Source organism: Palaemon carinicauda, chromosome 9 (assembly GCF_036898095.1).
Source record: "Palaemon carinicauda isolate YSFRI2023 chromosome 9, ASM3689809v2, whole genome shotgun sequence".
Classification (NCBI taxonomy): domain Eukaryota; kingdom Metazoa; phylum Arthropoda; class Malacostraca; order Decapoda; family Palaemonidae; genus Palaemon; species Palaemon carinicauda.
This window is the reverse complement of record NC_090733.1, coordinates 26,411,517-26,425,312: the sequence shown is the minus strand read 5'-3', so window position 1 is coordinate 26,425,312 and position 13,796 is coordinate 26,411,517. Positions and strand designations below refer to the sequence as shown.

Genomic DNA, 13,796 nt, shown 5'->3' with positions numbered 1-13,796 from the left:
TCTCTCTCTCTCTCTCTCTCTCTCTCTCTCTCTCTCTCTCTCTCTCTCTCTCTCTCTCATTTTTATGAAAATGTGTTATGCACTTTAATATTGCATTTAAACACTTTTCAGGTATGACAGCTGCACTTCAAATCTAGTGATGTTGAATCTGACACATCCTTCTTCGATAAGACAATTGGGAAGAACCTCACAGCTAAGAACATTGCAAACATTAATAGTAAAAGAGTAAAAATAAATCCATCAAATATTTCAAGTAAAGAAAATGTAGGCTACAGCAGGATCACGCGATTGTGGGTGATTGTGCAAAAGATAATATTAGATAACTTTAAATTGCCGAAAATGTTTGTGTTAATGTTTTATTTATTCTTAATTAAATTGTTAGAAACATTTTATGTTTTTCGGTTACAAGCGTAGTTTGGAATCAGTGGGTCTTGGAATAAGGCCACAGCCTCGGGAAAGTTTTATTTTAATTTTATTACTTTTTTCTGTCTAATTTTTCTTAGCCGGATTATTCAAAGTCGTCTCCTATTGGTGTGTATGATCTCTTAATTTTTTCTTTGGAGAATATCAGCTGTAAACTGTAACGAGAAACAAAGTGTGTATATAGTGAGTGGTGTGTAATAGAAAGAAGGGTTGAGGATGGCCAGGTGTCCCGTCTCCATATCAATCGACCTACTCGTGCCGACTTCTTCCCCCTCTGACCAGGCCTGTACTTGAGACGGCCTTGCTTAATCCCCGTCCATGACCAGACCTAACATATATAGATCTTGGCAAAACTAGTCGGGGCACCTATACTAGGCTGGTTTGCTGTGGGCAATCAAACCCACATATCCCACCATCACCAATCCACATCAGTTGACGTGGCAATGAAAAATGGCCAAAATCCAGATATACAGTATTTATCACAACGCCGAATCGACTCCCAGTGGCAGTGGAACAGCTGGTCAAGGTGCCGGCCGGCTATATTCCACTACAGGGGCTGCTAAATATCTCTGGACTAGAACAGGCCACTTTTGAAAATTTAACTTTCCAGCATACAACGTCAGTACCCTGTCTAGGGAAAGAGGTCTTGCTGTGTTACTAGGATAGCTGAAATAAATTAATTGGGATGTAAGAGGATGAGGTGAAATTAGAAGTAATGTGGAATCTTGTGTAAAGTTAAAAGAGGGTCATATACTTTGCTTTAGAGGATATGAAAGGAACAAGGAAAATAAAATTTAGTTGTACAGGTATTAGAATTGCAGGGTTTATTATCAAGCTAAATAAGAACTATAAACTGACGACCAATCAAACGTATGCAACAGCATCCTATACATAGGAAGGAATAGAATTTTTTTTTTTGTGAAGATCTCGAGATATATATTAAAAAAATATAAAACAATTACCATTTGTTTTCGATTATTTCAATGCTAAAGTAGATCAAAGTAAGAGAGAAGATTCAGCAGTAGATAAATTTGGAGTAGGTAAAAGGAAAGAGAGGAGATATGCTTGTAGAATTCGCGGAGAGAAAAAAATCTCAAAATCATGAAAATGTTTGTAAAAAGGAACATAGAAAATATACATGGCGAAGCTTAAATAGAGAAATAAAAATCAGATAGGTTTTTCGCAGTGAAAAAGTTACTTTATGTAAAGAAGTAGCATTTTTAAACAAGTTGAAGTAAAGCGGTCATAGAATGGTTCTGAAACAAAAAAAATTTATATCTAAGGAGAGAAAGATGAAAATTTATTTTGAATAAGAAAATAACCACTCATGTAATAAAACGAAAATGTGATGGTAATACAAAATAAGTAACTCCAGCTACCTGAGGAAATGGAAGGAACTAAAGAAGAAATGAACAGTAATTTAACTGAATTTGTATTGGAATCACCTCATGAGATATGTGGAAAAGTTCCTAAACAAGATCAAGGAAAGATAACGGAAAAGACCCAGAACCTAATAAAGAAAAGAACGGAAATGACGGTAAAATTCAAATGAAATGAAATAGAGTTAGCAGCATTATCAAACAATAAACACAATCAGACCAAAATTAAGGAGACACTAAAGAAAGGAAGAACTTTAAATTGATAAAAATAAGACTTGGGACAGAGCATCATCAGGTGTTTGCTTTAAAGGATGATAATGGAAATATTAACAATAGCGATAAAAATTACAAAGGATTTCTATGCAATGCCATATAATAGTGATATAATGAATAATTTTTCCAATAGAAACAAGGAAATACCTGATATAGTACCGAGAGTAACCTAACGAAGAGTAAAGAAAGCACTAAAAGGTATGAAAAGCGGCAAAGCAGCAGGAGAAGATGGCCTAACCATAGATTTAATGATAGATGGAGGAGGCATCATAGTAGTAAAACTGGCTGAACTTTTGCACAAACTGACTGCAAGAATGATCTATACCTAACTAATTGGAAAAACTTTATCATAATACTAATTCATAAAAAAAGAGAAACAAAAGACTTCAAAAATTACGGGCCCAATAAGTTGACTCCATTGTTTATAAAATATTAACAAAAATCATATTAAGCCGAACAGAAAGTCATCTAGACTTCAATCAACTTAGAGAACAGCAATGCTTTAGAAGTGAGTATTCATCAACTGTCCATATCCATGTAATTAACCAGTAAATTGAAAAATCAACAGAATATTACTAAACACTATCTATGGCATTTATAGACTATGAGAAAGCTTTTGATTCTCTCAAATCATCAGGAGTAATGAAATCCTTTTAAAGACGAGGAATAGATGAATCTTTTATTAGAACACACGAAGACATCGATACATGAGGTACATAAATCCCCCAAAATACAAAAAGATAATGAGAAATTCTGATAGAGAAAGCAGTTAGGCAAAGATAAATTATTCACATGGTTAAGTTTTTAAAAATTCATATTGAGAAAATGTAGGAATAATTATCAATGGGGAATACTCTATGAGCTTATGATTTGCAGAGACATAGTTGTGTTTAGTGAACCATAAGGGTAGTTAAAAAGGATCATAGAAGATTTGAATTGAGACAGCAGGTGTGTAGGACTGAAAATGAATATGAGTAAAACTAAGATAATGTTCAATGAAAATGGAGAAACATTAAATAAGGGTTATGGACGAACCCTTGGAATTATTAATGAATATACATATTTAGGACAGACAGTGCAGGACACGAGACAGAAATTAAAAGAAGGTTAAGCTTAGGATGTAGAGCTTTTGGTAAACAGAATTAGATCATGAAATGTAAGATGTTAGTTTCTCCAGATATAAAAGTATTTAATTTGATGGTGCTGTCAGTTTTAACTTATCCATCAGAAACCTAGAGTCTTACTGAAACTTTAGAACATAAGGTAGTTACAAATCAAAAAGCTATGAAAAGAATAATGATGAGAATTACACTGACAGAAAAAGAGCAACATGGATACGAGAGCAAACGAAAGTAGAGGTTATTCTAACGAAAGAAAGAGAAACGGACATGGTCAGGACATATAATGAAAGTAACAGATAATAAATGGACATCAAGAATAACAGACTGTATCCCTAGAGATTGTAAAAGAAGCAGAAGAAGAGAAAATGATGGGTTGACGAACTAAGAAAGGTTGCGGTTGTGGACTGGCATAGAAAGATAATAGAAATAGGCAACATGTCTGAGGCGTTTGTAATGCATTGGACTAGTAACTTTTGATGATGATGATGGGGACGGACACACGCACACACACACACACACACACGCACACACACACACACACATATATATATATATATATATATATATATATATATATATATATATATATATATATATATATTTCAAATGAATGTGCAACCAATAAATGTTTTCATCTACCGTTTGCCAAAATATAAGTTTGTATAATTTCTAACTCTTGGAAGGTCTTTTTTATATTATTTGACTCCGAAGAGTGTATGTTGGCATTGCGGAACGCCATTATCTTTGCCATTGTTCCAAAATGATGTTTTATGACGGACATACAGCCGTACGGATTCTGCTTGTGGCAAATTAGCTATTTTTAAAGGTGATATCATCGTTAGTTTGTTTTGTCTTATGTGTTATTTATTTACTATATTTTTTATCTATATATTACATTGTATAGGTTCTATAATTGTTTTCATTATCTGCTCATCTACGTAGGTTTTTCTAGTGTTTTTTTCCAATACCCTTTCTTTGAAAGACCATCAATTACTTTGGATCAAACCGAATGTTCCAAATATCTGAAATGTTTAGAATAAGGATCTTGGCTACTTCGGACATTGGGTGGAGACAAATACACTCAGGTAAATGTTAATGCTTCGTTTGCTACGATTTCATTACATCGATGCAAACAAAAAATTTAATTATGGTTATGAATAAACATCTAATGTCTAATGAACATATTTCACTCCCAATTTTTTTAATCTAACCCAACCAAGATTTTTTTGTGGTGATGGTTTTTTTTTGGGGGGGGGGGGAGGGCGCAGTTAGATTAACAAGTGAATTTTTAGGTTTCCTTATGTTAATTTTCTTAGATTATATCAAATTGCTTCATTGGGCTCAAGGTCAAATCTCTTGAAACTAGCAGCAGAATAAAAACCTCATTCTCAAGGAGAGAATATTTCGGTTAATCTTCCTTATCATAAATTTTTAAGGAAAGGTGATCCGGGACTTATGTTTTTCTTTAACTGATGATTATTATTGGTTTGATATTGGCTGCTGAAAATGAGGCATGATTTTATTTATATTTCTTCGTAATATTTATTCATGAAACGATGTCATCGGATAGGTTATAAGACAATCGTAATTCTGTAATCTATGAAATTTTCTTTATGGATGAATAATTTGATGAAAACGAAAACAATATAGTGTCTATGTATATAAAACTAAGCCAGATATGAATATACACACAATATATATATATATATATATATATATATATATATATATATATATATATATATATATATACACATATATATATATATATATATATATATATATATATATATATATATATATATATACATATATATATATATATATATGTGTGTGTGTGTATGTTTGTCGTAGATGTGTGTGTGTGTGTGTGTTTTATCATCTTCTCCTACGGACTATTGACGCAAAGGGCCTCGTTTAGATTTCGACAGTCGTCTCTATCTTGTGCGTTTAATTCAATATTTTATCCATTCATCATCTACTTCACGCTTCATAGTCCTCAGCCATGTAGGCCTAAGTCTCCCAACTCTTCTAGAGCCTGGTGGAGCAGAGCAGAACGTATGGTAAATTACTCTCTCCCGGGGAGTGAGAAGAGCATGCCCAAACCATCTCCATCTACCCATCATCATGATCTCATCCACATATGGCACTCGAGCAATCTCTCTCTACTCCCAATATCCTTCTGAGGGCTTTGATTTCAAATCTACTAAATGTACTGGGGATTATTTCATTGTCATGTCATGACTTATGTCCATAGAGAAACACCGATCTCATAACTTGATATATAGTCTGATTTTTATATGCAGTTTGATTTCCAAATTCTATTTAACCTAGCCATTGTCTGATTTGCTTTTTTAATCTTTCACTAAACTCTAATTCTAAAGACCCTGTATTGGAGATCATAGTTCCTAAATACTTAAATGATTCTACCTCAATTATTCTTTCTCTTTCCAATGACATTTCATCTTCAATTGCATGCTCCCTTTTCAAAATCTCAGTCTTTCTTCTATTTATCCTCCGAAAAACTCGTGTGATATTTCATGCATTCTAGTAAGCAAGCAATGCAAATCCTGTGGGGTTCTGCTAACAAGAACAGCATCATCAGCATATTCTAGGTCGGCTAAATTCCTATCACCAAAGCAGTCCAATCATTCTGCACCATCTCTGACTTTTCTGCGCATTACAAAATCCACGAGGAGGATAAACAACATAGGTAACAACACATTCCCTTGGAGTACTGAGCTGTTCACTGGAAATTCATTTGATAAGTCTTCATTAACATTAACTTTGCACTTGCTATGCTCATGAACAGACTTAGTCAGATTTACATATATAAGAGGACTTCCATAATAAAGCAGGACTCTCCACAAAATAGGCCAGTGCACACTATCGGAGACTTTTTCATAGTCCACAACTTATATCAAAAGGGGATTTCTATATTTTACGCATTGCTGTACAGCATGCCTCAAAATGAAAATTTGGTTAGTGAAAGTTCTACCTTTTCTCAATCCTACTTGGTCATCTCTGAGATTTTCAACAATCTTTCTCTCCAGTCTCTTTAGAATAACCATACTATATATTTTCATAATAACTGACGTAATTGTTATACCTCTGCAATTATTGCAATCAGTCAGGCCTCATTTTTTTTTTTGCTATTTTCACCAACTCTCCTAACTCCCATTCATAAGGTTTTGTCTCTTCATGCCACATTCTACAAAATAGTCTTGTAAGTAGTCTGGGGGTCACTTCATTTTCGGTCAGTATATCCTCGGCAGTTATTCCATCGTATCCTGGGGCTTTCAATCTCTTATTTTTTTTTATAATATATTCGACTTCGAACACACTGAATTCATTCATGGGCACATCAGTGTATTCATCAGCTTCAGGTATATCAATCAAATTATTCCTTTCATATATCCTATTCATAAACTCACTAGTGTTCCATCCAACGTTGTCTTTCTTCATCTCCTGTTGCTATAACAGAGCCATCTCTCTTTTTGAAGTGTATATGTTTTTTCTTCTTTGCCCCAGTCGAGGTTTCATTAATAATTCTTTGAGCAACTCTTACACTAGCCACTTCCTGAATTCATAGCTTTGTCAGCCTCATTTGCTTCACTGTCTAAATGTTATCTCCAGTCATTCCTGGCTTATCTTTTGACCTCACTGTCAATACTGGAGTACTTAGCATGCTCTACCTTGTAATTTTCATTGTTTCTTCGAAAACTTTTAACAATCAATATCTGCCTTTGTCTCCTTTTGATAGTATCTCAAGTATCATTTGATATCCATGGCTTTTTCCTTATCACTGCATGTCCCAAGACTTCACTACCAACTGACTGATACATGTTCTTAATATCACAACATTTTTCATTAATTGTCTGTTTTTCCTCTCTTAAAGTCTCAAAGACTGCAAATAGATTCCTACATTCAATTACAAATATTTCTGTGTTTGTCTTCTAAAAGCTTAGTTGTATCAAACCTAAGTATTCTGTCCCTCTTTCTGTTGGGTGCTTTCAGTTTTAATTAAAGTGTAGCAGTGAGGAGCTTGGGATCATTACCAATATCTCTATAGCTTCTTACATTTCTCAGAGTCCTCTTTCTCTCTTTATTAATGGAAATGTGATCTCTCTATTATATTTTCTTTTGTGGATGTTCTTGTCTTGAAAAAGAGGACTCTCATTGACAAGATTTCTTGCTGAACAGAAACTTACAAAATGTGATCCATTTTCATTTGCAACTTCGTCAAAACCCTTGACACCCATCACTTTCTCTATACTTTGATTATTTCTTCCAATTTTAGCATTGAAATCGCCAATCAAAATTTTTATTTCTCTCTCAGGGATCTCATCTATTACCGTCTGCAGTTCTTCATAGTATTCGTCTTTCGTTTCTTCAGGGGAATCATTTTTTGGGGCGTACCAAACTATAATACTCATATTGCACTGCTTTGATTTGAACTTTGCTAGTGACAATCTAGTATTTACAGCTCTCTACTCGGATAAAGCGGTTTCTGCTCTTGGTGTCATCCTCATGCCTACCCTTTCTCTTCCAATTCTCCAACTCCATCTGCTCTTCCTGAGTAAATATATATATATATATATATATATATATATATATATATATATATATATATATATATATATATATATTGTCTTGGTGTGAAGATTCCTTACCAATCCCCTTACAACGTGTTTCACTTATGGCCAATATATCCAAACTATATTTCATAGATTCAATCTCCACTTGCTGTAACTTCCCTATCTGATTCATTGTTATAACATGCCAATTATATATCTTAAGTTTTTCTTTAGTATTTATAAACCAGGATATTCTTAGCACCCCGCTACGCCCAGGACTTTGGGCCATCCTGTTAGCTAGATACATCAAAGGATAGCCAGGTCATTGTGATGAGCAGTGCCCATCTAATTAAGGCAAGTAACCACTGCCGGTCCATACTAATTCTAGTAAGATCAATCGCCAGGCATCAGGTAAAAGCCGAAGAGACAGTTTGTCAATCATCTTAAACCTAATTGCGTGCTGGCAGTATATCTTTGCAACGATTATACTCAAATAACCGGATGAGCAGCATGGTGGAGTAATGAGAGCTTTGGGTGTGAAGGAAATGCTCCTTAAATCTCGATGAAATGGCATATATATATATATATATATATATCTTCTGTATATAAGTATCTATCTAATTATCTATCTGTCTGTATGTATGTATGGATTTAGGTATGTCACATTTACTAGTGATTTTATGGTCTGGTAGTAAAAATGAGGTCATTGTGAGTTATAACTCCAGATTCGGCTTGTAAATTCCCCTCAAGGTAGAGCGAATTCTGTATTAAGAGGTATGTATGGTCTATAGCAGTGGTTCTCAACCTTTTACTACAATGCCCCCTCCACAATTATTTTTTTATCGCCACGCCCCCCCCCCCCCCCCCCCTTGCATATAAAGATAAATTTCACTTGCAGATTTTATATGAAAAGGAATAAAAAAAGCCTTATGGGTTGTATAGTCAATTTACTAAGTAGGAAATAAAGTGAGATAATTGACATTTTCACTTCTACAGGATAACTTGCTTAACTTATTTAGTGAGATACCTGACACTGCTTCTTGGATACCAGATCTTGAATACGAGGTTTAATGTTAGAGAGTGCACAACGTAAATCATCTTCCACATCCAGGCGGTTTCTGTATTTTGTTTTTATAGCAGTGAGCGTAGAAAATGCAGTTTCACACAGGTACGTTGATCCAAACATTGTTAGAACCCGAAGAGCCTGATGTGAGATCAGAGGGTACACAGAATGGTATTTAATCCAGAATGTCTCCAAATCCAAATCGTTGAATTCATCCTTAGCTGTGGAATTAAACTTTAACTCAAGAAACTCCTCTTGAATTTCCTCAGCAACATTAGCGAATTCACACTGAAAAGGATTCCTAATGAATTTCCAGGATTCACGCATGTCATCTATGTCTGGAAAGTATTTCATGAATTCTGCTTTCAAGCTGCTTAGATGAGTGATTATAAGGATCTTTAACTCAGGGTCAAGGTTACCATGAGCGAGCCCAGAATCTAAGTTCCTAAAAATGGCTGCATTTCCCTGCTGAATTCGACATTTCCAGAGGTCGAGTTTGGCCATGAAAGTTCGAATGGTGTCGTGGTGAGAGATGATGTGGATATTTTTCCCTTGTAGTTTAAGGTTCACTGCATTCAAAGATTCAAAAATATCCACCAAGTAAGCTAGAATTATCTGAAAGCTGTCAGACTTGAATTTGTCATGAAGGGCTGCCTTCTGCTGTGAATCTAGAAATATTATTACTTCTTTTCGTAGCTCATAAAGCCTTTCAAGCATGTTTCCTTTTGATAACCATCGTATGTTTGTGTGAAAAAGCAGGGCTTCATGTTCAGAATCCATATCCTTACACAATAATTTGAAGAGACGACTGTTTAAGGCTCCAGATTTGATGAAATTTACTACCTTTATAGCCACGTTTAGAACATCCCTCATTTCATCAGGCAAAGTTCTGGATGCTAAAGATTCACGGTGAATTATGCAGTGTGTACTTATTACAGAAGGATTTTTTTCTTTCACCTTTGTGATGAACCCAGAACGCAGGCCAACCATGGCTGGGGCTCCATCAGTACACACCCCTATTAGTGAGTCCCAAGAAAGTTTATTTTCCTTAAAAAAGTCTGATGTAACTTTAAAAATGGCTTCTGCTGTTGTACAACTTTCCATGGGGCAACAAAACAAAATTTCCTCCTTTATATTGTTGCCTGACACAAAACGAGCAAACATCAAGAACTGAGCACACTGAGCGATATCAGTCGTTTCATCACACTGGATTGCAAAAACAGGCAAGGCTCTTACTAGTTCGAGTGTTTGTTCTTTGATATCTTGAGACAGTTGGATCCTTCTCTGGACTGTATCGTTTGACAGGGAAATTTGGGAAAGCTTATTTGCACTATCTTTACCAAGAATGAGTTGAGCTGCACATAGTATATTTGGCTTTATGAGAGTCTCTCCAATGTTATGGCTCTTCTTGCTCTTTGCAATCAACATGGAAATTTCATAAGAAGCCTCAACAACCTTTGATGATTGTTGTCGAAATACCCCGCTGTCATCCATTTTCACTTGCTTCAAGGTATGTTTTTTTTTGTTTCAAAGAATGCCTTTGGCTTGTCAACTAGACCAGGATGTGCTGTTTGCAGGTGGCGTTCCAAGCATGAGGGTCGCATTCCATCATTGCTCAGAGTCTTGTAACATATCACGCACTGTGGGACCTCTGTGTCACCCTTTCGGAGGGACACAAATCCAAAACGAATATAATCTTCGTTATACTTCCGCTTCTTGGCACTCATTGCAACGTAGTTGGAGTAAAACTGGCAAAACGTATCTGCGATCAAGATAATATGCATTTGTAAATTAAGGTATTTTTCACCTCTTGATGATAACCACCACAGTATGATTATCACAGCTACATGATCAATGAGTGAGAAGGACAGAGAAAGAGGGAGAAAGATATATCCAAAATTTTTTGAAAATTTTGAGGCTAAACACGAGATTGGCAGAAAATTGAGACAATATAAGAAATACATCCAGCCTTGGACGTTAAATTAACCTTGAAGGAAAAGAAGAAAGAAAAAAGGAGAGGAAATAATATATATATATATATATATATATATATATATATATAGAGAGAGAGAGAGAGAGAGAGAGAGAGAGAGAGAGAGAGAGGGAGAGAGATACAAACATTTATAACTAAATTTTATATACATATATATATATATATATATATATATATATATATATATATATATATATATATATATATATATATATATATATATATATATATATATACACACGAATCTCTCTCTCTCTCTCTCTCTCTAATACAGCCCTATATATATATATATATATATATATATATATATATATATATATATATATATACACATGAATCTCTCTCTCTCTCTCTCTTTCTCTAATACAGCCCTACTCGCTGACTCTACCTCTCTGACTCGGTCACTGATCATATGGTTGAGATAATCATGAAGTGGTGGTTATTAGTACATCTTCTTTTGAAAATAGTAAAATTTGAGACCATTAACTTATGATTTTTACAATATGAAGGAAAAATAAATAAAACAAAATATACATCTTCAGAATTTTGCAGTAATCTTAGCAACGGTCTCTCAACATATTTCGGTATATTGATAAACATAGAAACTGATATATTTTTTTTTTTCAAATAAAGGACAGGGCAGCCCATCAACGACACAGGGAAAACAAAACTAGTCAAAAATAATTGATAGGGAAAAAAATTAATCCCCAGAATATATCTCTCCCCTTTTCTTTCATTCATATTCTCACAAACCTGACAATGTTAATGGGTCGATAAGAAACTGAGATAATGTACCTCAACAATTTCGCCTGTAGAAACGGCAAGGAAGAAATGTTCAAATACTTTCGGACATGTGTGGTAAACTGGGAGTGTTGACAGGGACTGTGTTGATAGTGTGTACGGTGGGACTGGGTGTGAGAAAAGGATCTCATAGCTCACCAGTAAGGGACACGTATTATACACGTCCACGACAGGCAATGTAGCCTACTCTACGGTAGCCTACGTGGAAGGAGAAAGCATGAATTAGTAACGATGATATTACTTTATTATATAAAACTTTTACCATTATTATTATTATTATTATTATTATTATTATTATTATATTTTTTACTATAATGTCTTTTTTATTCAACTGATCTAGTCTAAAAGAACACAACTTATTTTTTTTTCATTTATAGCTGCATTATTCTCCTGAGGCTCACGCCCCCCTTTGAATCCTCTTGCGCCCCCCTAGGGGGCATGCCCCCCTGGTTGAGTAACACTGGTCTATAGGAACATACATGCATATATAACATACACACAAACACACACACATATATATATATGTATATATATATATATATATATATATATATATATATGTATATAAACTATATATATATATATATATATATATATATGTATATAAACTATATATATATATATATATATATATATATATATATATATATATATATATACATGTGTGTATGTGTGTTATGCATATAAGAATAGATACAGAGTTAACAAAATCATTCGTAAAAAATAATTTCTTTGACCAAATGAGTTAGAGATGAAAGGAATGACTCGAAAGCTCTCTGAGACAGCGGTTTCTCTTCCACGCCCCGTTTCCTGATTAAATTCCATCCCACATTAATACTGACTCGGAGAAAGACTCTCAGGAAGTGAGAAATGGATTTAGCTATCAAATGCAGTAGGAACTCGCACCAAGATGACATTAGCAATAGCAGAAAGTCTCTCTCTCTCTCTCTCTCTCTCTCTCTCTCTCTCTCTCTCTCTCTGTTTCTATCAATCTCTTTCTATGTCCTTGTTTATGCACTTATATTTATATAGTTTGATGTTGAGTTAATTTTATCAAACGGTTACTGCTAAATTATACCCACGTAAAATTCTTCATAGTAATAATGTTAGCCTATTTAAAACCACCCTCTGCCTGGTGATCGCCAGACTAGGGTTCGAGTCCAGCACAAGCTCTATAATTTCTTTTAGTATCTGCAACCTCAACATCGTTATAAGCAAAGGATGAGGGGTTATGGATCTAAGCTCGGTCACCAGGACATTGACACTATCCCTTACCATTTACGGTAAGCCGATTCACACGACCCGTTTTCTTTCCGACAGGCTGGCCAGTGGCTAACCGCCGTCGAAGTGTTGTACATTCGCACGAGGCGTTACCTCTCCGTTACATCCGCGAGCGGTTTTCATTGTTTATTTACTGTCACGTGAGGACCGGGTAAATTACGATAATTTTGACACTATAAGATGTTGGTTGATAACTGTGTTGATAGAATAGATTATGCAACTTCATTTACTTTATGCACCATGCCAAGAATATTTAAATTATGATAAATTCACCTGTTTTATTTAATGCCTCTCCAGTCATTTTCCATATCTTTTATTTTTTCAAATTATTTCTATACATCTTGTTTGCCATGTCAAACATCTCCTCATCCCCTTGAACAAGTTCAATTAAATTCTCATACATGGTGTCAACAACAAACTAATTCTTAATTTTTGACTATATACTATGAGGAAAAGTCGGGGTTGTAGGCCACGAAACGAACGAGTACGATACAGGTCTCGTTCACACGAAACATCACCAACCCGTGGGTTGGGACGGATGGCTTACGTCCGTCAAACCGGCCAAGGTTTCTTGGAAAGGAAGCCCATCCGACTCGGACAGCTGACGTCCGAGGGCCGCCGCCAGCTTGATGGGTCGTGTGAACAGTTGCATTTGAATACAATTAAGAAAGCTAGACGCCGTTTCGGCCTTAACCATTAAACCTTCATTTAACAAATGCCATGTCTATAACGCCCTATCATAGATCTCCGATATAAATCATATGATTGAATATCTAAGTAAGTCTAATTTGAAATCATTCAAATTTGTAAGAAACTTGTTAAAATTTTTAATATCATGCTTTCGTCAATCGCGTTTCTTCAAGATAATATTATTAACCATTGTTT

At 34.8% G+C, this 13,796-nt stretch overlaps 2 protein-coding genes across 2 annotated transcripts; both read right to left on the bottom strand.

Annotated features, from left to right (window-relative positions):
- Positions 1 to 944: 944 nt before the first annotated feature.
- On the bottom strand, positions 945 to 10,330 carry LOC137646322 (protein FAM200C-like). The gene is made up of 2 exons (XM_068379429.1): positions 9,984 to 10,330; positions 945 to 1,089 (listed from the first exon to the last, which is right to left on the bottom strand). The coding sequence occupies exons 1-2, from the start codon at positions 10,328 to 10,330 to the stop codon at positions 945 to 947; spliced, it is 492 nt and encodes a 163-aa protein (XP_068235530.1).
- An 11-nt stretch (positions 10,331 to 10,341) lies between these two features.
- On the bottom strand, positions 10,342 to 13,563 carry LOC137646321 (protein FAM200B-like). The gene is made up of 2 exons (XM_068379428.1): positions 13,434 to 13,563; positions 10,342 to 10,598 (listed from the first exon to the last, which is right to left on the bottom strand). The coding sequence occupies exons 1-2, from the start codon at positions 13,561 to 13,563 to the stop codon at positions 10,342 to 10,344; spliced, it is 387 nt and encodes a 128-aa protein (XP_068235529.1).
- Positions 13,564 to 13,796: the final 233 nt, after the last annotated feature.

What these genes read in the sequence shown, in the direction of transcription:
- LOC137646322 (XM_068379429.1), bottom strand. Translation starts at nt 10,330, where the DNA reads ATGGATGACAGCGGGGTATTTCGACAACAATCATCAAAGGTTGTTGAG. An exon ending in TTGATGTTTGCTCGTTTTGT is followed by an intron (nt 1,090 to 9,983) that starts GTCAGGCAACAA and finishes AATTTATTTCAG; the next exon opens with CTATCCTAGTAACACAGCAA.
- LOC137646321 (XM_068379428.1), bottom strand. Translation starts at nt 13,563, where the DNA reads ATGCAACTGTTCACACGACCCATCAAGCTGGCGGCGGCCCTCGGACGT. An exon ending in CCATCCGTCCCAACCCACGG is followed by an intron (nt 10,599 to 13,433) that starts GTTGGTGATGTT and finishes TCTTGATCGCAG; the next exon opens with ATACGTTTTGCCAGTTTTAC.